We start from the raw sequence: 25,433 nt of genomic DNA on the forward strand, positions 1-25,433 counted from the left end.
ATGGTTCCCTTCTTATCTATAATCAAGTACTTTGCAAGTCAGAAAATGCTATATAAATAAATGTTAGCTGTTATGATGTTATATAAAGAATGTTGTAGATTTAAGGCCATGCTACAGTTTTTTTGACCCCTCTAGAGGCAGCTAGGTGGTACAGTGGATAATGTCAGGAAGACCTTAGTTCAAATCTGACCTCAGATACTTGTTAGCTTTGTGACCCTGGGCAAATCACTTACTCTATCTGCCTCAACTGTAAAATGAGGATAATATCAACACTTTCAAGGTTGTTGTAAGGATCAAACGAGATAATGTAGGCACTATTAAATAAATGCTTATTCCTCTCCCTTCTCTTGCTTTGGGATAGAAAAGACAACTCCTTTGGGAAAAAAAGCAGTCGTTTGTGGTGTTGTTAGAGCCTTATTACAGTGGGAAAATATGTCTGCATTATGTGTTACCTGCCTCCGAAGGTCTTACCATTTATAATAGCACAGGTTGTCATTGATCATCAGTATAAGCTTGTAGCTGGAAAAGTTACTAGATGTATGGCATATAAAAGGAGTACACATTTTGTGTTTTTGTTTTTTAATATTGAAAGTACACTACAATTTCTCTTTGGCTATCTCCCATTTTAGGAGCAATAAATATTTTAGGACATAGTTTCATTCAGTGATTAACAGATTAACAGTTAATTTCTGTCTCTACAAATCAGATGCCACTATAATTGTTACTGTAAGGAAGGGCTCTTTGTTTTGCTTTAAATTATTTCTGTGTGCTGATGGATTTACCATAGTAATAGTGCTTTTCTGATCATATTAGCACACATTTCCAGTGAAAGAAAATAATTTTGATGTCCTGGATTCATTATAATTCAATTTTACTTTTTACTCTGCTGATCTTTAGTAGTAGTAATGGAAGATTAGAGTGAATCTCTCCATTTATTATGGTATATAGTTGACTTTTTAATGTTCTTTTATTTTATAACTAATTTCCATTCATATAGGTAAAATCTGATTACATCAAATGCATGTGTGGTTGGTCTTTATGGTGCTTCTTTGTGGTCTGAGGACTACTCACTTGTACTGATGTTTATGAAGTTTAACCCTCCCCCAAAAAAACCTAACCAAAACACCAAACTTTTGTGTAATTTTCTCTTAAAAACATTAAATTAAATTAAAAAAATTAAATTATATTTGCCATGGGGTTTTTTCCCTATTATTTGTTGCCTATTTGTTAGTGGCCTTTTGGGGGTGTGGCAAGTAAAAATTAATGGAGTGACAACAGATTTTTTTTCCCCCAGCTAAAGTTCTCCCTGAAAAAATTTAAAAACTGTTTTTACATTGTAATATATGTGTTATTCTGGTCTCCATTAATGTATCAGTCATTCTTTATGAGCACGTAGCTTTATGTTGAAGGAAGCTAAGTTCTTTCTTCGGAGTAATTTGGGTCTACTAAGAAGAAGCAGTTGTTTTTGTTGCAAGGAGCTGGGGATTGGAGATGGGAATTGGAAGTTGCAGTAATTTTTTTCTAAAGGCATCGACAGAACTTAATTAAAGAAGCAGTTACAGTTCACTTTCCTATACCCTTTACCTCAAACATCATAGGCACCCCTACCAGAAAAAACAGGAATTTCTATACCATTCATCAAAACAGCACAGTAAACAAAAAGATTTCAGAAGCTTAGAGTATGAAAAGGGTGAAAGTGTATACAGGATTCTCCCTTTAATGAGGAAATTTCTTTTTATTTGCTAATTTACCTAATTAAGACTGGACATCTTCGTCTTCCTTCTCCCTCCCCCCCCCAATTTCCTGAAACCTGGAAATATAATTTAATGAAACTGTAGTATTATAGTGATCCTGCCCTGGGTCTGGAAAAAAAGGATGCACTTTTGTTAATATTGAGTATTATAAGGAATTTTAGATGCCTGTCATGGAATTTGATTGTTTTATTATTTTGTTATTGCTATTTGAAATATGTTGGCAGAGGCTTATTGGATTTTCAAGTCAAGGATTGTTTAGGAAGTCTCATTTAGTGTAAAGCAATCAGTAGCAAGTTCTAGCAGACTTCTTTATTTTAATTTCTCATCCTTAAGTATGAAAAGCTAAAAGTCATTTAGCTAAAGTCATTGAGACAATAACCTGCATCATTATTAGACTCAGTCTGTTATTAACAAGATTTTAGTGTTAATGGCTCAGCCTCTGTACCTGAGGAAGGGTTATAGCTTTTTACCAAAAAGTAAGTGTTCTTTAAAAAAAATTTTTTTTAATTTCATAAAAAATACTTAAATCTAAATTTCTCACAGCAAGCCTCTAATTTAATATTAAGCATACAAAAATAAGCTTTTTTTTTTCCTTTTATAAAACTCCAGGAATAAACAACATATGCTGAGCTTCCAATCTCAAAGGCCAATTTAAATGTGCAACTTTTGTTTCTGGGGAAACTACCTTAATACTCAGTGAAACTAGGATTCCTTAGTGATATTATTTCTTTAAAAAAATTTTTTTTAATTTCATAAAAATACTTAAATCTAAATTTCTCACAGCAAGCCTCTAATTTAATATTAAGCATATAAAAATAAGCTTCAAAAAGTACGTGTTGCTGCTTTAAACCAAGAAGATTGAAAAAAATCTGGCAAATCACTGCTTCACTCTGAGTTTGCAAAGGGGACTTTGAAGAGGAAGAATGGTCACATTTCTTGAGAGAGTTAGAATTGTTTTGTTTCTAAGTAGCATGGCTGTAGCTTTCATATGGACCTTTCCTGTTATCATTTTCCTTATTTCAAAATTGTTAGTGCTTCCTTACCATATTATACAAGTGGGAACCTCAGTTAACTGCTAGCTTTGTGATTTCTAATGAAAGAGATCAAAGATCATTCAGACTTCGTAAGACCATTTGAGAGGGACAGAAGGTTCCTCTAACTGTCCTTCAGAATCTCTTTTCAAGGGACCTATAATAGCCCAGAAGTAAATTTGCTTCAGGTATTCCCATTGTGAAGTAATTGGTAAATATCTGGGACTTTGAGAAGTAAATCCATCAGAATGAGAAAGGCTAGGCAAAAGTCTAATCCAAACTAAATATACTGAATTATACATTACAATAATATCACAGAAGTAAAAGGTTAAGATAACCCTTTACTTTACAACTATTCTGTAGCTCAGAATGATAGAGATCAGTAAAAGAGAATTAAGGGAATTGAAAATCCTAATTGATGTTGTTGAGAGTGGATTATTAAGAGTTGATATAACTAACTTTATTTTGTTCTAATTCACCATTTGCTTATATGTGACCCCAGCACATACTAACTACACTATAAAAAACTACAAGACTGTTTTAAGCCAGCTAGCTTCCTGTAATTTTTTTTTCCTTCACCTGTAATAGTTTCAAGGATTCCATACTTCTTTTTCTCATGTCATTAGTGATAGATATCCTCTTATTTCATGTAACCAACTGTATTATGACAGATACATATTGCTTCTTTATGTCATATAACCAGCTGCTTTGTAACAAACCCTGTTTTCTGTTTATTTCATGTAATGAGTAATATACACATAGATATGTGTGTCTTACAAAACAGCTGGATATATATGTATGTATGTGTGTATATATACATATGTCTATGTATGTGTGTGTCCATTTGTTTTATAAGAGAGATATATACATTTCCATCCACTTGCTGGTGGAGTGTGTCTCACTCTGATTGAATAAAACTGCAGTGCCTGTCTTGTTGCCAGTCAATTGGCAGTAGCTCTAATAAGTGAACTCAACAGAGGGAATCTTATGTGACAAAACTCATATGACAGTTCTTGATCACTCAAATCGGACTGCAGTAGCTCAGGCTCTCCCAGGTCCCCAACTCCAACAGCTTTCCAGCTTCTACCAGGTAAGTTCACCTATTTGGAAACTTCTAGAGAGAGAAACTAAGAGGGCTGATAAAACTGCAGTCAGGCACCTTTGTACTCTAAATGTAAAGATTCAGAGAGTCAGGTTAGGTTTTTGTGTATTTTTTGTTTTGTATTGTGTGTCCAAATTTCTTGCACCTGAGAATTTCTTACATATTAACTGTTGTCCAGAATTGGAAATATCTGGTGTGGGCAGCTACACCTACTCCCCTTTGAGCAGTTACTCCTGAGGAGAATGCAAAGGCTCAACTAGAGAACCTCGTGCTTTGATACTGTGATAGGAGGACTTCTATTTCTAGGGGGATACCTGGTTAGGACTAGGATCTCTCTGAACCTTGTGCCCTGCCACCTCATCTCCTGCAAGCAAATAAGCAAGAGACCTATCTATTTTGTCTGTTAGTCATGCTTTTCATGCTTTGTTGCCCTTCCTGTCTTTCTGGTTTTGGTATAATTCTGAGGTAAATCTTGAGTAGTCAGTGTTATCCCTATTTCTAATAATACAGTTCTGACATAATTCTTAATAGATGTCCAGATAGTCACTGGTCTGTGGGATCTGGTTAGTCTGTCCTGGAATAAGGCCCTCTGGGAAATATTTTGACTAACTGGAGAAAAATTCCAGGAAGGTCTGATCTTTCTACGTCTATGTTTGTTGAACTTAGTCTAATTGGCGTGTGTGTGTGGGTACACATACATAGATATACATATACATATACACATACTTACATTTTATATGTATGTTTTTCCTGTTAAACAACTGGGGTTGCCGTATGGTGCCTTTGGTCATGAAATTTTACAGTTTCGAAAGGGTCAATTGAAGGAAACAAAAAAGTATTGTCTTTGGCTTGAAAGATTCTCTGGAGAAAGGAAAACTTAAAACCAGACAGGAAATAACTAAGACAGTCAGCATTTTCTGTGTTTTGTGTCCGTAAATCCAGCTGACTTTTTCCTATGGTCTGATCAGTTAAAGGAGAAAGATAGAAAAGTGGTAACTTTTATATTAAGAATTTCAGTTTTTGAAGGATATGGTCTTATTTCTGTGTGTTTCAAATTCTGGCCAAGTTGGGGGTGCAGAAAGGGAAACCAGTTAGATGGAAGGGGATCCTTTTCCCATTTGCAGAAATTTTGATGTTGAAAAACTAATTAGAGACTGACTTTATGACTGAAGCATAATCTGTTTAACATGTACTTCCAAATTAGGAAGAGAATGTAGTTTGAATATTTTTATGTATATTGAAATAATTTAGCAGGAGTTTTTGGGGTGTAGCACCCTAGAGTGGGGAATAAACATTTATATAGTGTCTGTTATGTACCAGGCAAATGCTAAATCATATACAAATATCTTATTTGATCCTCATGACAACACTGAGGTTTTTGTCCCCTTTTTACAGTTGAGGAAACGGAATCAAACAGATTAAGTGATTTGCCCAGGATCACAAAGCTAGTAAGTGTTGGGAGTTCAAATTTGAAGTTAGGTCTCTCTGACTGCAGGCCAAGTGTTTGGACTTTTAAAAGAAACTTTGTGACAAACAGTACCCAGACCCTCTATTACTCTCTCCCTTCAAGAGTAAAAGATTTATTGTTTTAATGTGGGGAAAGAAAGTGATTTCAGACTATAGAATGCTCAGTACTTAAATAGAACTGAAGCCAGTATAAATGGTCTCTGGTGGTTCCAGCAATTTTGCAGTTTGAAGTTTTTAAGACTTAAGAACCACCTAGTTCAGCTATTGAGCCTTCTCTCCAGCTTGAAAAGAAAGAGACTTTTTTTAAAGCAGAAAGCAAATAATTTGGGAATAAGAAAAGTTTCATTTTAGGGGAATGGTTTAGCTTACCACTGCGGCCTTCTGTGAAAGAAATAGTAGAACTTAATTGCCAAGGTAAATTTGAAGCAGAGTCACGTCAGAGAAATTGAAATAGACTATGCATTTGCAAGCTTTTAAGTAAGGGAAGGGAATAAGCATTTATCTATTTTAAAAATATACTTTTATTTATTTCATTAAATATTTCCTAATTACATGTAAGAAAAAATTTTGACATTCATTTTTTAAAATTTTGAGTTCCAAATTCTCTCCATCTCTTGAGAAGGTAAGCAATTAATATCAATTTTATCTGTGAAGTCATGCAAAACATTTCCATATTAGCCATTTTGCAAAAGAAAATGCATTCCCCGCCCCACTCCCCCCCCCCAAACATAAAGAAAGTTTAAAAAAAAGAGGATGCTTCAGTCTGCACTAAGTTCTCTCTGGAGATGGAAAGCATTTTTCATGATAGATCCTTTGGAATTGTCTTGGATCATTTTGCTGATCAGAGTAGCTAAGTCATTCACAGTTGATCATCCTTAAAATATTGCTATTACTGTGTACAATGTTCTCCTGGTTCTGCTCACTTCAATCTGCCTCATTTCATAGAAGTCTTTACAGGTTTTTCTGAAACCATCCTGCTCATCATTTCTTATAGCACAATAGTATTTCATCCCAGTCATATACGACAACTTGTTTAGCCAATCTCCAATTTATGGGCATACCCTCAATTTCCAATTCTTTGCTACCACAAAAAGAGCTGTTATGAATATTTTTGTACAAATAGGTCCTTTTTCCTTTTCTTTGATCTCTTTGGGATACAGACCTAGTAGTGGTATTGCTGGGTCCCAGTATGCACAATTTTATACCCTTTGGGCATAGTTCCAAATTGTTTTCCTGAATGGTTGGACCAGTTCATGACTCCACCAGCAGCACATCAATGTCCTAATTTTTCCACATTCTCTCCAGCATTTGCCATTTCCTTTTCCGTCATGTCAACCAATCTGATAAGTGTGAGGTGATCTCAGAATTGTTTTAATTTGCATTTCTTTAATAGTGATTTAGAGCATTTTTTCATGTGACTGTTGATAGCTTTTAGGGAGCAGCTAGGTGGAGCAGAGGATAGATTGCTGGGCTTGGAGTCAGGAAGACTTGAGTTTAAATCTGGCCTCAGACACTTACTACCTATGTGATGCTGGGCAAGTCACCTGTTTGTCTCAGTTCTTCATCTGTAAAATGAGCTTGAGAAGGAAATAGCAAATTACTCTAGTATCTTTGCCAAGAAAATCCCAAGTGGAGTCAGAAAGAGTTGGAGATGATTAAATGACTGAACGACAACAGCAATTGATAGTTTTGATTTCTTCTTCTGAAAACTACCTGTTGATGTCATTTGGCCTTTTTTTTTTTATAGTTTCCTGTTTTCCTTCTAATTTTGGCAGCATTAATTTGTGCAAAAACTTTTCAATTTCATGTAATCAATATCCATTTTACTTCCTGTGATCCACTCTGTCTTTTGTTTGGTCATAAACTCTTCCCTTATCATAACATAGATCTGACAGGTAAATTTTTCCATGCTCCTCTAATTTACTTAGATATCACCCTTTGTGTCTAAATCATCTATCAATTCTGACCTTATCTTGATAAATGATGGGAGATGTTGGTTCATGCCTAGTTTCTTCCAAACAGCTTTTCAGTTTTTCCAGCAATTTTTGTCAAATGGTGAGTTCTTACCTCAAAAGCTTAGATCTTTGAGTTTATTAAATACTAGATTACTATGATCATTTACTACTGTATATTGTGTACGTAATCTGTAATAAGCATTTTTTAAGCACTTAAAACATGCCAGGCACTATGGTAAACTCTGTACAATTCAGGAAACTGAGACAGACAATGATTAAATGACTTGCCCAGGTTCACCAGTGTCTGAAGTCACATATGAACTCAGGTCTTCCTGACTCCAAGTCCAGCATTCTCTCCATTGTGCCACCTACCTGTCTAAGCAAGAAACTAAGTTGAAAGCAGTTTACTTGACAAAATGAAAAACTGTAAACCTTGAAGTTTCAGTTCTGATCAGGTAAAAGTAAAGTTTTGTAATGAATTCAAAGTACATAGGGAAAGTGTGTTAAATTTGCAAAGGAAAGGGGCAGCTAGGTGATAGAGCACTGGCCCTGAAGTCAGGAAGACCTGAGTTCAAATTCAGCCTCAGACACATAACACTCACTAGCTGTGTGACTCTGGGCAAGTCACTTAACTCCAGTTGCCTCACCAAAAAAAAAAAAATTTGCAAAGGAAAGATTCAAGAGAATAGAGTAAAATTAGTTCTGAAACTGATTTGAAATATGATTTGGAAGCAAAAAAGTTCAGGATGGAAAGTTAACAGTGGAGAAAAGTGAAGCATTGAATTAGTGTGTAGAGAATAGTGCAAATTCTGTGGTTTGCAAGGCTTTGATCATAGTTTGTGGGAAGAAAGGGAAACAAAATTAGAGGAAGTTGGAGACTGCACTGACCCAGTGTGGATGTGAAGCTCAATTGAGAAGTATATAAAAATGATTTTAGACATAGAAAAGTTTTTAAAAATTCAACTCGATTTTGATTTCCCAAAAGCAGGAATATTGAACTAGTGATTTTTCACTCAAATTGTGTGACAGTACAAGGTCTTGGGCAATTTAAAATTTGGATTCATAATGGGTTTGACAAATTAATTTGGGAAATAACTCAAGCATAGGTGATTGCTTCTATAAGTGGTAATTGCTGGTGTCACCTTTGTAATTATAAGTGCGAAAGTGATAATTACTTTATACTTGTCTCTGAATGCAACTACTATAAATGCTGAAATTGGTAGATGAATGGAATTTTTCCCCCCTTAGCTGACTAGAGATACGTTCAAGTGAATTAGTGTAATTTGTTGTTTTTTTTTAATTAATTTATTTTGATTTATCAACAATCACTTCCATAAGCTTTTGAGTTTTAAATTTTTCTCCCCCTCCCTCCTCACCTCCCTCCCCAAGATGGTGTGCGATCTGATATAGGCTATACATATACATTATTAAACATATTAAACATATTTTCACATTAGTGATGTTGTAAGTAAGAATTAGAACCAATAGGAGGAACCACCAAAAAGAGGAAACAAAACACAACAGAAGAAAAAAAATAGCTAATAGTATGCTTCAATCAGCATTCAAACTCCACAGTTCTTTCTTTGGATGTGGATAGCATTTTCTGTCATGAGGCCTTTGGAGATGTCTTAGATCCTTGTGTTGCTGAGAAGAGTTAAGTCTATCAATATTAGTACCTACCTGATTATGTTATTCCCTTCTTGAGCCAAATCTGATGAGAGTAAGGTTCAAACAATGCTCATCTCTGTCCCTTCTTTCCCTCTGCTGTAATGTAATTTACTCTTGTCTGCCTCTTCCTTTCCTTTTCTCTCAGTACATTTTCTTAGATCAGATTAATCCACGTACTTGGATCCATTTAACCCACTTGATTAGTTTTTTTTTTAATCATTACATCAAAGTCAACTTATACCCATCCCCTTTATGTATACTCCTTTAACATGGTGTAATAACAATACGATTCTCAAGGGTTACAAGTGTTATCTTCCCTTGCAGGGATGTAAACAGTTTACCCTTATTAATAACATGTTTCTTTCTGTCCCATTTACCTTTTTATGTCTCTCTTGAGTCTTGTATTTGAAGATCAGATTTTCTGTTGAGCTCTGGTCTTTTTATCAGGAAGGTTTGGAAGTCTCCTATTTAATTGAATATCCATGTCCTCCCCAGAAAGATCATGCTCATTTTCGCTGGGTAGTTGATCCTTGGTTGTAATCCAACCTCCTTTGCCTTACGGAATATCATATTCCATGCCCCATGATCTTTTAATGTAGAACCTGAAAGGTCCTGTGTAATTCTGACTGTGGTTCCATGATATTTAAATTGTATCTTTCTGGCTGCTTGCAGTATTTTCTCTTTTACCTGGTAATTTTGGAATTTGGCTACTATATTCCTTGGCATTTTCAATTTGGGATATCTTTCAGGAGGTGATTGGTGGATCTTTTCTATGGCTATTTTACCCTCTGGTTCTAGGACCTCAGGGCAGTTTTCCTTTATGATTTCCTGAAAGATACTGTTCAGGCTCTTTTTTTCTTCGTGATTTTCATATAGACCAATAATTTTTAAATTATCTCTCCTGGATTGATTTTCCAGGTCAGTTGTTTTACCAGTGAGGTATTTTACATTTTCATCTACTTTTTCATTCTTTTGTTTTTGTTTGACTGATTCTTGCTCTTTCATAGAGTCATTAGTTTCCATTTGCCTAATTCTAATTTTTAATAAATTGTTTTCTTCTATTAGATTTTGCACCTCCTTCCCCATTTGGCCAATTGCATTTTTTAGGGACTTGTTTTCTTCAGTGTACTTTTTTTCCAGTTGGCCAATTGTATTTTTTAAGGACTTGTTTTCTACAGTTAATTTTTTTTTTTTTTTTTTTGGCTAGGCAGTGGGGTTAAGTGACTTGCCCAGGGTCACACAGCTAGTAAGTGTTATGTGTCTGAGGTCGAATTTGAACTCATGTCCTCCTGACTCCAGGGCCGGTGCTCTATCCACTGTGCTAGCTAGCTGCCCCCTACAGTTAATTTTTGCCCTTCCTTTTCCAAACTATTGACTCTCTCTTGCATACCTCTCATTTCTTCTCCCATTTTTTCTTCTACCTCTCTCATTTGACTTTGAAAATTCTTCTTGAGCTCTTTTAAGAAGGCTTTTTGGGCTTCAGACCAGTTCATATTCCTTTTTGAGGTTTCAGATGTGGGTTTGTTGACAATGTTGTCCTCTTCATAATTTCTGCCTTGATCATTTTTGCTCATGGTGTTTGCTTATTTCCTGGCATTTAAAGAGATTGAACTCTCCTGTTGGGGAGCAGAGGGCGCTGACCCAAGCTTCTTGTGTTGGGAGCCTAGGGCCTGGTCACTGACTTTGTGTGCTGGGGCCTCCAGTGCTGGCAATTGGAGGCTGTAGGATTCTGGCAGCTTACCTGGTGTTGAGCTGGAATCAGCAACACTGGAACTCTAGCGGTAGGATTGGGTAGTGTGGCTCCTGGAGATTCCTGCTCACCTGGGCCTTTCCTTCCTTTTGCTTTCTTCCGCTCCTTTCAAATGGTGCTTGGAGTATGTTTATCTGCCTGGGGCCCCTTGCAGCATTGCTTCTCTTAGTTTTGCTGAGGCACTGGGAGAGCCAGTTGCTGTAGAATGACAAGGTACCTGGTGGTTTTCCAAGTTGGTTTCCACCGATTCCCCCGATTCCCCCCCCCCTCACTAAGACACTGAGGGGTGCAGGTGTTGGTATTTGCCTGCTCCACCATCTGGGTTTCAGGATCTCCTCCTGGTATGCTGAGGTGAGGCTTTCTTGCTAGCTTGCTGGGATGCCTCCTGTTCTGTACCACTCCCCTTCCCCCTGGGCAAGAGAGGCCTTTCCTGTCAATCCCTCAAGCTACCTGTGCTGCTGGACTGCTGCACCCCATCTTTCTTCTGGTTCAGTTGTTCCAGAGTTTTTCCTGGGGCAATATTTTCTGGGCTTTCAGGGGTTAATAAGGGTGATTAGTGTAATTTGACTGGCCATAAGTTTTGTTTTGTGTTCATGTTTTAAATCTTAAGTATTGTTTTATGTTAGTATTATAATTTTTCACATTGTGATTTGGGGAATCATTATATTGAAGTGCTATTAATTTGTGGAGTGATACCTATAGTGTAAAGCATTTGTATCATTAAGGAGTTAGCTCCTCTTGATCTGAATGCTGTGAAATTATGAATTTGAGCTATCACTTATTAGGGATTTGTCAGCAAAATGGTGTCCATATGGTTATAAAGACTATCAAGTATTCCTGTGGGTATGTTTTGTTAAAAAAAATTAATGATAATTGCTTAGTGTTTGGGAAAAGTACAAAAGACCCTGGAAAGTTTCATTTGTGAAGTTCTTTGAGAAATTGCTAGGTCCTTGGGCCTTACCAAGGTCAAAATCTTATCAGTTCTGTAAAAGAATGTATGTGAATAATGAGAACCTTGTAAATTCTAAAATAGTAATTTGTTTTACAGAGTAACTAAGATTTTTCTTCCAAAACAAACACAGCCAAAGAGAAGATGGCATAAAGGTTTGCTTATAGTATAGAAAAGGTTTTATAATGAATCTTACTGTTCCAGTCATTTGACATCTCTGAGCCTACTAAAGGGATCCAGGTATAAAGGATCTTATTGCTAAAAAAAAAAAAAGCATCTTAAAATATGCTTTTATTCCTACTATTCATAATTTATGGCCATTACTTGTCTCAACTCCCTAACCTAGGCAGCTAAGGTAAATCAGTTCTTAAACTAGCCTTCTTGCTTATTGGTTTAATAGTTACATATTTAATGTATAAGATCATGTCCTTATAGTTGCACACATTTTCTAGCTAAATAAATCTTCCCCTTCCCCTGATATGAGGATAAAATATATCCTCAAAGGGTGTTGTAATAAGTGATAAAGATGTAAAATGCTCTTTTTCTTAATTGAGTAGTAAATCTTACTTTGAGAAAGGCAAGAAGATCAGAATATTTCTATTTGAAACTAGGATATGTTTTCCAGTGGATAAAAGAATATACTTAAAGGACTTGTGATAGCTACAACTATATTAGTAGTCTTAGAACTTCTGCTTTTGTGCCAGTAATAACAATGACAAAAGGCCAAGTAAAGATAATGGTCCTAACTGATATATTTTAAATTTAATCCTGGAAGTAATAGAAAACATGACTTAAAATGGTAGGGCAAAGTATTAAAATTCTTTCAAATTTGTTTGAATATCTGCAGGTGAATTTTATACAAATGCCTAAATAAATGGGTTTTGAATAGGTTTTAGTAATTGTAAATTCCCAAGTTGGTTTGAGGCTTTCACATATAGAATTTAGTTCTAAGGAGTCTTTTAAATCATCTTCCTTATTGAATTTTCTCTCTGATAATATCAAGAGACAGAAGGGCTCATTTTATAAGTCAAGTCCTCACCGGACCTTTTAAAAATGCTTCCTCCAGGGGGCAGCTAAGTGGCACAGTGAATAGGGCACCAATCCTGGAGTCAGAAAGACCTGAGTTCAAATCCAACCTCAGACACATGACACTTATTAGCTGTGTGACCTTGGGCAAGTCACTTAACCCCAGTTGCCTCACCAAAAAGCAAAACAGCAACAACAACAACAAAATGCTTCCTCTAACCCATAAACTTCGTTGTTTCTATCACTTATAGATCTTGAGCAAAGTAGAAAGAAAAAAATATGTAAAAATTGAAACTCTCAAAACTTTCAGATGAGTTAAAGGTACCCTGGTCTGTTTCTTTCTATAATGTTCTTTCTATAACCCTGATGACTTTAAGGTTAACACCATAAGACTTTCACCACATGCAATAATTACTAGAAGGCCATTGTGATTAGGTTTTGCCAGACCTCACTAAATCATTCTGTCTTATCACTAGCAGGTTTAAATAGCATTACTTAGAGAACTTCCATGAGTGGAATTGCATGGCTTAGAAACTGGAAAAAGTTAGATCAATTAGTGGATTTACTAGAAGAAATACCACTGTGAATTGGCCTTAGAAGTAAGGGGGAAAGGACCATCTTAGTGTAAGCAGATGTGACATTAATTTTGATACCCCTACTCAATTTAATCAATATTTACTCAGTCCATTGTGATTTAATGGGTATTAGTGATTGTATCAGTGAGTTAAGTAGAATAGCATTAAGTTTAATTTAGTTAATGATATAAGAATAAGAAGTCATACAGGTTAAAATTAATTAACTTACCCACCAGTAGTGATGAGAATATTCTACTTGATTTATAGGATAGATTTATACTTTATCAGTTCAGCCTGTTATAAGGACTTCTGTTAAGGACTTATGTTAGGAAATTGATGTATTAGCACTAACAACCCCGCCCCCAGTAAATGGACAATGCTTGAAAAAACAGTTTCCTTGTGCTCTTGTCATAAATGTTCTTATAACCAAGCCCCAAAATACTGCTGACAAAGTATGAGTGGTTAATGGATATGTCCCTTAGCCAATCAGAGGAGTTTTTTTGCTCCTGAAGATTACCAGTCATTAGCCTCATTCTATTTTTAGTGCCCTCCAAAGGTTCATAAAAGTGGGTGATTTCTGAGCCAGAGGGGTCCTTGACTTTGAGGAAGATCTTGGATCCAGTGATCTCCCTAATACGTTGATGTAGCTCAGTTTCCTTTTGTTATGAATTGGATTTTTGCGACTTACATTTTGGTAATGCCAGTCAGGAGGTTGAGGTGTGGACCCCGATCCCCTTTGGCTGCCCTTTCAAGGGACCAAAAAAGGACCAGGCTTCATACGGTTATTTTTGCTGCTGGCTCCTTTGAGGAAGACGGCCCTGGGAGGTTGGACTCCCTTCAACCTTACCACCCAAATTCTCTGAGCTACAGGTGAGCCTCTCCAAACTTGCAGTTGCTGAGTCTACCTTTATTTCTAAATTAATGGTCTGTTTCTTTTTTTTTTTTTGGTTCCTTTTTTTTTTTTTTAAAGGCAGTTGGGATTAAGTGACTTGCCCAGGGTCACACAGTTAGTAAGTGTCAAGTGTTTGGTCTGAGGCTGGATTTGAACTCAGGTCCTCCAGACTTCAGGGCCAGTGCTTTAGCTACTGTGCCACCTAGCTGCCCCTGTTTATTTTCATTTTGAAAGCAATCCCTCATTGGGCTTGAAAAAGAAACTACCAATCATTTCCAAATTAAATTAGGTGTTTCTGTGTCAGATACTTTTTAAGTTAAGAAAGTTTAGTTAAGAAAGACTCTAGAGCAGTCAGGTGAATTTTAAATTTAGGGAAAATTGAAAACTGATTAAAAAAATTTTGAAATTTAAAGTACACACCAAATTTTTCAGTACAAATTGAATTTTTTTTTTAGGCTAATCTTACAATGCCAGTGTTACATCCCCTTTCCACTAGCTGAAGTGTTTTCTGGCTGACCTCAAGGTCTGGAAAGCTAGCCAATTTTTGGTAGAACTTCCTCTTTTTTTTCTTTTTACTTTTTCTTTAGAATTTTTGAGCATAAAATAGGGTTTTGAGTGTAAAATTGATTTTAAATTTCCAATTATTGATTATCTATCTAAGCTTGTCTTTCATTTTAGAACCAGTCTCTGGGCCTCTCTGTGTATAAAAGCACTATACTACAGCTCTTAGCCATAAACGGGGCATCAGGACTAGGACTTAACCTGTTAGTCACCTGAAAAGGAGCTAATGAGGGACCACTGTAGCCCTCTAGGAGCCTCCCTACTTATGAACCGATGTACCCAGGTGTTAAAGTTGGTGGCAGCTGCCTTGAGGTTGTTATGAGTGGACAGCAGTGATTGTAACCTCAAGAGTAAGGACTGCCAGCTAGAACACATTGAGCTTTCAGGAGGGAGTACCTGTTAGGGCTATTTATGGGTTTCCTCTAGATCAGGGGTGGGGAATCTTTGGCCTTGAGGCCACATGTGGCCCTCTAGGTCCTCAAATTTGGCTCTTTGACTGAATCCAAACTTCACAGAACAAATCCCCTTAATTAAAGGATTTGTTCTGTAAAACTTGAGCTAAGTCAAAAGGCTGCACCTGAGGACCTAGAAGCCAACTGGGAAAGGTATTGGTACAAACAGGATCACTCCTTCTAGATAAAGAAGGAGAGCAGCTGTCTTTTCTACAATTAAGAGAGTCTCCCTTAGAAGTGGAGCAGCATCTCCTCTGCCTAGAAAGTACCTTGAGGACCTTGGGAGATGCTATACTGGTAGGATTGAAAACCGGAAATAAAGGTCGTAAGGCTGAACCCCCAAACTGAACATTAGACTTATTGACTAAGAAGAATTGAAGAATCACATCAAAATCAAATCCCTGGATAATTGAGCATTTTTACTCTAGGGACAGAGCAGAAAATAACTTGATTGGAAAGGATCTATGTTGGAGATTCCTGAGATGCTTTAGAAATGTCTTCATTGGAACATCTCAGAGGCAAACTGGCTTTGGGAATTTTTAGCAGGAGAGTTCTTAGTGAAATTCTTTCAAGAGAGTTCCAGGGAGGAATACTCTTCTCTGGAGACACCCAGGAGGAGATATGGGGTCAAGCTTGAGCATTCTTATAAGATCCCTTTTGGGCTCTTGCATCATGGAATAAGGTTAAATTCCCCATCTAACTGGTGATGACAAAGAAAGGAGCTGTTAGGCCATACGGAAGCATGGAGCAAAAATGCTAAGAATTTAGATGATTTGTTTTGGCCAATATTTGGAACTTTTGATTATGCTTAGAGGTTAAGGTTTTTTCTTGAACATCTCCTAAATCTCACAGACCAAATGAATTACAGGTATTGCTGGGAAGCTCTGAGTCAAGCCCCTTATTTTCTAACTGGTCCTCCATTCTTTATCCTTCCTTACCTGATCGTCCTCCCTCTGTACTTCTACCTTTCTCTCCTTCCACAACAACTACAAACAGAAAACAGCTTACTTGTGGGAAAGGTTTATCAGGCCAGAGGGGGAGCCCTAGCCCCTGTTAGAGAACATAACCCTTTCAGCCCTTCTGATATCTCCATTTGGACAAAAGATACCCCAAAATTTGGTGAAGATCCTGAAGCTGTTGTTATCCAATTTCAGGCCATATTTAGGGGTTATAACCCAACCTGGAGAAATGTAACTGACTTAATGGAAATGTTGTTCTCCCCAAGAGAAAGAACTGCCATAATAGAAGCTGCTAATAAAGTTTCAAGAGGAAATGCCCCAGCAGGACCAGGAAGTCTTCCTAACTGGCTTTAACAAGACACAAATTGGGACCCTAATAATCCTGCACACAGTGCCCTGCTGGTTCAAGCCAGAGATTCTTTAATTCAGAGCATGGGACTCTCTTTGCATCCAGACAACTGGAGTAAGTTTTAGGAGCCCACCCAAGAAGAAAATGAGACCCTCAAGTGCTTCTCTGACAGGTTATACAAAGAGTGCTAAGCACTTCATTGGGTTAGATCCTCTTAACCCTCAGGATGCCAGGATTGTTAATGCTACCTTTGTTGACCAGTCTCTGTCAGAGATCAGGCAGTATTTTCATGAGCACTGCCCTAGATGGCATGAAAAAAAAAATAGGTGAACTGAAGGCTCTTGTCCAATATGTTTATGAAGAAAGAAACACAGTGGGTGATAGAAAGGAGAGCCCAAGTTAAAAATCCAGTCCATCTTGGCCCCTGTTCAGGTCAAAGGCCTTTTTTTGTGCTACACAAACCCAGTGTAAAATGTAAGAATGCTTTAATTGTTATCAAAGGGAATATCTTACTCAGGACTGTTGAAGGAAGAAATTGAGATCAGAAAGGCCAAAGATTCCATAATATCTTTACCAGACCTCAGAGGTGAAACAATAATAGACTTTTAGGGCTACCAAATGACAGTGGGTTTGTAAGGCCCCACAAGCAAATTGAGAGAGGTTTTAGATAGCTGCAAGGAAATCCTCTCACATGGAGGGGGGTGGGGCAGGCAAGGACTTTGTGCTGGGCTAACACATTTAAATCTGACATCCTTGCCCCTCTTATCCCTGTCTTTGCCTCTCCCTGAACAAGAGAATTCCAAATTACCCTTAAGGTTGGTAGTTATGATTTTTTTATCTCATGTCATGTTATATATGTTTTCTTTATTGTGTAACCAACTGTGTTGTAACAAACACATTTCTTTTTTTATTTTATGTAACCAGCTGCTCATGTAATGAGTGGGGGGTGTGTGTGTGTGTGTGTCTGTGTCCAGTGGTTTTATGAGAGACACATTTCTTTCCACTTGCTGTTGGAGTTTGTCTCACTCTGAAATGAATAAAACGTCAGTGACCCTGTCTCTGGCCTTCATTTTTTGGTCAGTTGGCAGTGGCTAGTCAACAGATTCATCAGAAAGAAATTCATGTGACAATGTTGACAGACAGCTATATGGATGATAGGACTTTCATGATGAGGCAGGAGGGAATGTTCTTGGTGGAAGAATTTGATGGTAAGAATGGAACCACAGCCTGAAGTAAATTGAGAAACTCTCAGCACTAAGCCATGTTCTCTTCCTTATAACAGTAGGTATGTTTCTCTTTTACCCTAACTAATTCTCACCTTTTTTTTTTTCCTTCAGACATTCCATACTCCAAGTCTGGGCGATGAGGAATTTGAGATCCCTCCTATTTCATTGGACTCTGACCCCTCATTGGCTGTCTCTGATGTGATCGGCCACTTTGATGACCTTGGAGACCCCACCTCCTCACAGGATGGCAGCTTTTCAGCCCAGTATGGGGTCCAGACATTGGATATGCCTGTGGCCATGACTCATGGCTTGATGGAACAGGGCGGGGGGCTCCTGAGTGGGGGCTTGGCCATGGTAAGAGGCAAGGGCATTGTTAAGTTTACCCCAAACACGGGGTGAATTGAGGAAGGCACAACTGCATAGGCTTGATGCTATATATGTGGTTGTATGATGCTTATCATCTTGGTACTTAAGCCTAGGTCTGCTCTAGACCAAAAAAATGAAGGGGGGTTTGGACTAAAAGAAAGGAGTTTATTACTTAAGTCAGCTTCATTAGCAAGTGTGTTTTACATTTTTCAAATATGAAGTAGCATCCTGAAGTATAAATGATTTAGAAAGAATCTTAAACCATTTTGACCAGCTTTGGCATAGGCCAGAAATTTGCTTCTAAACTGTTTTATTGGGAAGTGAGTGGGGAATGAGGGAGGAGGAAGCAGTGTCTTGGTTCATATCACACCTTTGGTTCAAATATAGTGCAGTTATTTTTTTAGAGCTTATCTGTTTTGCCTACTCCGCATGCCAGTTGCAATTTTCAAAGTTAATGTGTCAAGCAAAAGTCAAAGGGGCTCTTTACTTTATGCTTCTGATGGCATTCTCTAGACCTTTGGGAAACTTTGTTTTCCCATATTTTGATTTCTTTGAAAACAACACTGCTCCAATTATTTGTTAATATTTATGAATAGGTCTTTTAATTCCAGAGAGGTGAACCTGTTGAAGAATTTGTACTTTAAGTAGATATCTGTTATCTCAATGATTTTAAACTGCTGGTTTCACTGTTCCTGCAGTGAAAACCTACACTGTGATAGTAAAGCCTCCTATGCATTGCAAAAGTTGGGGATTAGTGTTGTAAGAAACATAGGGTTAAAGAAACATACTTGGCTACCCATTAAGCCAGCATCATTAATCAGATTTTCCAAAGCTTTGTCAACATTGCCATTGTTCTGTTTTGTTAAATCTATAAAACCATACTTTATTCCTTTTGTTGACTATATGTATCTTCATTTTTGTTTCATTGTTACTATAAATGTTAGTTGGAAATTGTTTTAAGCAGAAGTCATTTGAGTGACAGGAACTCTGACAATCAATGCCTGTATCTGCAGTTGTGCTTGTAACCTGACTAATGTCCAACTACAGACTTTAGCCAAAATACAGAGTGAAGATTGGTTCTTGTATGAAACGCAATCAAAATTTTTTCTCCTTATTGTTATCTTGCAGTTTAAGGTGATGACACAACTGTCAAAGGTTGTTTCCCCAGAGGGAATTAGGTTATAAAAAGGAAGTGCCAACGTGGTTACAATGACCATGTCATGAGTCTGGGAAGGAGGGTGGGACCTGGAGCATTTAGTGGCTAAATTTATTTTCATCTACCTCTTAGGACTTGGATCACTCTATAGGGACTCAGTATAGTGCCAACCCACCTGTCACAATTGATGTACCAATGACAGATGTGTCATCTGGCTTGATGGGACACAGCCAGCTAACCACCATTGACCAGTCAGAGCTGAGTTCTCAGCTTGGCTTGAGTTTAGGGGGTGGCACTATCCTCCAATCTGCCCAGTCACCTGAGGATCGGCTTTCAACCACCCCTTCACCTACTAGCTCCCTTCATGAGGATGACGTTGAGGATTTCCGGCGGGTGAGACCTCCTTTGGCAGAACTGCTACTCTCATTTTATCCAAGTGCAATGCCCAAGTGTAACATTCCTATATATACAGCCCAGTTATTTTTCTTCTTTCCCGTATGGCCATCTCTTCTGTTTTCTGGGTACAAAGCCCCTGATTTTGCAGTTAATATTGCCCCATTCTCCTTATGATTCTTTGGTTCAGTGTGTGCTTTGTACTTGTTTTTATTTTGGGCAGTTTTGGAAAATATCCATGTGGCTATTTCCATTCCTAGTCCTCAAATTATGTTGTCTTTTTTTTTTTTTAACTTCCTAAGGCATAATGTTTCCCTTTCCCCTTCCTTTCTGCAGCTCCCCAGTCAGAAGACAATTGTGGTAGAGTCAAGCAAAAAGCAGAAGACTCCGAAGAAAAAGAAGAAGAAAGATCCCAATGAACCCCAAAAACCAGTCTCAGCATATGCCTTGTTCTTCCGTGACACGCAGGCAGCCATCAAGGGACAGAATCCCAATGCTACTTTTGGGGAGGTTTCAAAAATTGTGGCCTCCATGTGGGACAGTCTGGGAGAAGAGCAAAAACAGGTAAGGGGATGTAAGGAGCAAGGGTTAGCAGTAGACAATAGAAGTTAACAAAGTTTTCTGGTGGAAAAGAAAACTCGGAAATATTTATCTATTCCATATTCATTTCAGTCATTTATTTAGTGTCAACTCTGAGTTACTATTATCCTTTGCCTAAAATCTTTACCAGACTTCACTACCACATATTATAATAAATAACTGGCATTTCTGTTTTACAAAGAGCTTATTTAAGTTCTAGTTTCATCCTTATAACCCTATGGGGTTGGTAATGCACGATTGTACCATTTTACATAGGAGAACATTGATACTCAGAGATGTGAAATAACTTACTTAGGGTTGCAGAGCTAGTAAGTAGTGATTAGTGGGGCTGAGATTTGAACCTAAAACTTCTGTGTCAAAAATCAATTTGTATTATTGCACTTTCCACAACCATAGTTGTCCTATATATGTGTTTGAAGACCAGAAAGCCTGTCTTCTAACTCTTGGTTTATCTCTGGCAGTTAAAATGGTACATCACTGATGTAATCAATGTCCCCTGATAATAAAATGTTTTGGATATTATCAGTGAATTCCCCTGTATGCTTCCTGTCCCCTTGTATATTTCCCCCTGTTACTTTACCTATTTCTTTATCCTCAGATGTGCTTTTTAAAAATCATCCCAAAAGGAGCTTGTAGGAACTTTATAAGATTGTTCCCTGCTTATGACACCTGGAGGAGAAAGCTGAAATCGATATCCCATCCCATCCCATCAATATCCTCAGATGGGGAAGCCTTGTGCTGAGGAGAGGCAGAGAGCTTGATGGAACTGAATGTGCCAAGTGCAAGGAAGGGTAGCTTCACCAGTGGACCCACATCCTTTCTTGTACCATACACTTGAAGTTCAGATCATCTCAAGTTCTGACACTTGACCTGATTGCATTCTTGCAACACCGCAAGCCCCCAAGTCTTTTCTTTCCTAGCCATTACTTTCCCAAATCCCTAGGTGGGTAGTAGAGTGTACAATATGTAATGAAGGCCTATGGCTTCATGCATTACTGTTCTGCCTGTATCAGTGTAAAAACCTCTTACCCCTATAAGCAACTGGGAGAGTTACTTAGCCTTTCTTTGCCACAGTTTCTCCTACATGTAAAATTGATATTTAATAATAATTGGGAAGTTAGGTGTTTAACAATCCATCCCACTTGCTAGGTAAAACTTAAAAGTTCACTTCTCAGCTTGGACACTGATTTACTATGAATACAGAAAATGCAGTTAACCTTCTCTGTCTTAGGTTCTTCAGTTGTATTAAGAAAAAAAAAAGTGAAGCATTTTGTAAATATAAAATGCTGTGTAAATATAATATTGTTATGACCATTTCTCCCCTTATTTTTTGTTGACCAGCATGTCTTCTTTGCTTGCAGGTATATAAAAGGAAAACTGAAGCTGCCAAGAAGGAATATCTGAAAGCTTTGGCAGCTTATAAAGCCAATCAGGTGTGTCAGGTAAGAATATTAAAGGGTGGCCACATAGTTAAAGTTAGTAAACCCCTTGGAGATACTTGAGTAACTTTATTAGCTATTATCTTTTGTAAGATGTTTTCTAGCAGATATAAAAAAAAACTAATTGTAATATGAAGAGTAGTTGAATCAATTTGTATTATTGGAGAGGAAAGTGAGGAGAGGCTTTTTATTCCGTACCTGGTATTTCCCTTCTAGAGACCCATAGGAGCTTTATTTCTGCTTTAGTTCATGAGATTGTCAGAAAAGCTTTAGCTCTAATCCTGCTCAGTTTCTTCTTCTAGCAGTTTGTTTGGAAGAAGAAATCACCTCTTTGATTTCTTTTATACCTTTCTTAGTAGATGCTTGTGGTAGGTAATGAGGAGATATGATTACACTTATTGGTCTTTCTCTGCCCTCCTAGACTGCTGTGGAAACAGTGGAATTGGATCCAGTGACACCACAGCAGACTCCTCCCCCATCTCCTGCTGCAACAGTTGTTGTGCCAGCCTCTCCAGCACCAGCACCAGTACCAGCATCAGCATCAGCATCAACATCAACAGAGCCCCCTTCCCTGTCCTCTTCCATTGTGGTTAAATCCACCCTCTCATCCTATGTGACAAGCCAGACATCTGGTGGGACAGGGGCCCAGACCAGCATCACCAAGATCATTATATCCAAACAGACGTTGACATCTAGCCAGTTGACTTCTTCTATTGCCATGTCCCAAGGGGGCATGGTTACAGTCATCCCAGCCACAATGGTGACTTCCCAGGGGCTTCAGTTAAGCCAAATCCAGGCAGCTACCAGCACATCTACCATTGATCAGAGCCAACAAGCCAAGATTGTTACCCGATCTGTGCTGCAGGCAGCAGCAGCTGCTGCTGCTTCTATGCAGTTGCCTCCACCTCGACTGCAGCCCCCTCCACTGCAACAGATGCCTCAACCACCCAGTCAACAACAAGTAACCATTCTGCAGCAGCCTCCCCCACTCCAGGCCATGCAGCAGCCCCCACAGCAAAAGGTTCGTCTTAGTCTCCAACAGCCGCCTCCCCTGCAGATAAAGATCGTTCCTCCACCTACATTACATATTCAACCTGCTTCAGTCCCACCTGCTCTGGAGAGTAGCCCTGAACAGCCAGTTACCACTAGTCCTGAGCCCCATGCAGTGGAGGCAACTTCTCCTGAGCCAATTGAGATGATCACAGATGTTGTACCTGAGGTGAGACAATGCCCTCTATATTTCCCTTGGTAGTAGGGAACGTACCAGGTCCTTACTCAAGGAGAATGTGAGCTAAGTTTGAAGCTGCTATTAATTGAGTTGAAAGGTACTGTATTGTAATTTGTGCAGGGACCACAAGGTATTGACTCTCTCTTCTCCAGTAGTATTACCCCAGTTTTTCCATGGGAAAAGTCTCAGTTGGGGTACAGAACTCAGTATTAGGAGCATAGATCGAGAGCTTGAAGGGATCTCAGAGATCATTTAGTACAACTAGCTGCCTCATTTTATAAATGAGGAACCTGTGGTCCAAGGTCATATAGGTAGTTAAGTGTGTATGATGTGGAATTTGAACAGAAGTCCTCTTATTCAATAGCCAGTGTTCTTTCAGCTGTACTAGAGGTTGAAACAAATACTCACAGTCCTAATTTCTAGCAAAATACCTACTTAGCACATGTGTGGCTCAGTAGCCAGTTTAGAAAGAATATCAGGAATAAATTTTATATATAACTCCCTCCTTTTAAAGAACATATATCTCGATTTCCCTGAACTACCCTATGTTACTTGAAGTAAAGTAGTCTTCCTTTTGGTCTGATTTTTTCAAAGTAGAGGAACAGATGTTATAAAACCAACCCTAAAAGGGATGTTCATACATGAATTAAGAACGAGAAAAAGAAACCACTTGGGAATTATAATTCCTATGACATTGTGCTAATAAGAGGGAGACAAATTAGGAATCTCCACTTAATATTTTGTTTGCAAATTAAATTGTCACAATATTTATTGATGTCATATTAACCTTTAAATGGCAACGGTAGGACTACTTTATGCCTAAATCTTTATGCTTATAGCAAAAGCAGCCTGTATCCAGTACTAAGGTGGAGTTAGGTTACTAAGGCTATCTTCCTTTTATAGGTTGAATCTCCTTCTCAGATGGATGTTGAGCTGGTGACTGGGTCTCCTGTGACACTCTCTCCTCAGCCACGATGTGTGAGGTCAGGTTGCGAGAACCCTCCAGTTGTGAGTAAGGACTGGGACAATGAATACTGCAGCAATGAGTGTGTAGTGAAACATTGCAGGTAAGTTTAACAGCTATTCAGGTCCTTTTCATTTCTTAAGGAAGAGATCACAAAACTTACTTGGCCTGATTCCAAACAGGGACCATCCAGAAATGAGGTTGACTTTTCAAGGTCCTGGATCTTAAACTCCATTATCTCAGGATCACATTACTCATAGATGACACATACTGGGCTGACCTTAAATTCAGGTGATTTTTCAGCATATCTTGTCTTATATTGTCAGGAATTGCACTATTATTTATTACTTAAGATGTAAAATGTTTTCAGGTCTACTTGTTTACAAGTAACACATTACTATTTTGGTCACACAGGTAGTAATAAGAAAGCTGCCTAGGGGGAATTTGAACACAGGTTGTCAGACTTCACAGCCAGGGTTTTTTTCCACTATACCAGAGGTTGAAACATATATTTAGAGCCTCAATTTCCAGCAAAATGGCTACCTATTGAGCTTATACACAAGCCAGTTTAGAATGAGAATATCAGGAGCAAATTTCATACACAACTATCTCCTTTTAAAGAATCTTTACTTCCTTGAATTCTTAGCACTTTACCTGTAAACAAAAGTTTAATAGAGTAAATTCATACTAGCTTATATCAGGTAAGTAGAAGTACCAAAGATACTAGTTCCATGTCTCAAACCTTCTTTGGCATGGCAGAATGAGGATAGTAGTCCTGGGCTCTGTTGTACTTTGATTCTAACTTTTAAGCCTATTCTCTGCATCTCTTGGGCATATTCATTGGGACTCACACTGTTGGGGGAATTACTTGGAATCTTATTCATTCATGGTAGAATTTAAGAGAATTTTGTAATGTAATTTTGGGTATTTTTTTCCCCTTTTCTCCCCCTTTAGGGATGTATTCCTGGCCTGGGTGGCATCCAGAAATTCAAGCACGGTGGTGTTTGTGAAATAGTCCATCCCATCTCCCAAGCCAGTGAAAACTTAGCCTGTATATGAAACACAAGCTGGGCTTCTGGTGATGCCCGATTCCTGTCAAATTATGGCCCTCCATGCTTTCTTCCCTTTTCTTTTCTTGGATGGGGCCAGGCTTTGGAGGAGGGCCACCATGTTTACTGAAATCTGGGGCTGCTTTATACATTCAAGTACAAGCAGAGGGCCCAGTGATGACAGCAGAGGAGTTGGGGGAGTGAGACAGAACATGGGGATGTGGGGGTAGGGAAGTTACTTGATTCTTTTTAAGAAAAAAATTGTTGGTATAATTTTCAAAGGACTTGCCTGAAAGATAATTAAAATAATAGAGAAAATACACAGCTCTGAACCTCAGAAAAACAACTTGTTTACATTTGTATTGATTTTCATGTCTTAGGAAGAAACATGGCTCTATGGTCTCTACATTCATTTCTCTCCCATGAGATTTGTAAACAATATTTTAGGCACTGGCAACCTTCTCCTTACCTGATTTGTTATCTCAGGTTATAAGTGAAGGTCATATTGATGCCCTCTGCTAG

General features: G+C 38.1%; 1 protein-coding gene across 2 annotated transcripts in view; it reads left to right on the plus strand.

Moving 5' to 3' along the window:
• The window catches only part of TOX4 (TOX high mobility group box family member 4), a 27,955-nt gene extending 2,698 nt beyond the window's left edge, over positions 1-25,257 (plus strand). For both annotated transcript variants that reach the window (XM_027843052.1, XM_027843051.1), the window contains 7 exons: positions 17,828-18,070; positions 19,371-19,631; positions 19,968-20,195; positions 21,593-21,673; positions 22,092-22,889; positions 23,802-23,965; positions 24,817-25,257. In XM_027843052.1, coding sequence (XP_027698853.1) covers positions 17,828-18,070; positions 19,371-19,631; positions 19,968-20,195; positions 21,593-21,673; positions 22,092-22,889; positions 23,802-23,965; positions 24,817-24,877 — 1,836 coding nt within the window. In that variant the 3' untranslated portion in view covers positions 24,878-25,257. The remainder of the gene's footprint in view (positions 1-17,827; positions 18,071-19,370; positions 19,632-19,967; positions 20,196-21,592; positions 21,674-22,091; positions 22,890-23,801; positions 23,966-24,816) is intronic.
• Positions 25,258-25,433: the final 176 nt, after the last annotated feature.

Source organism: Vombatus ursinus, unplaced genomic scaffold (assembly GCF_900497805.2).
Source record: "Vombatus ursinus unplaced genomic scaffold, bare-nosed wombat genome assembly UNPS02014894.1, whole genome shotgun sequence".
NCBI lineage: Eukaryota > Metazoa > Chordata > Mammalia > Diprotodontia > Vombatidae > Vombatus > Vombatus ursinus.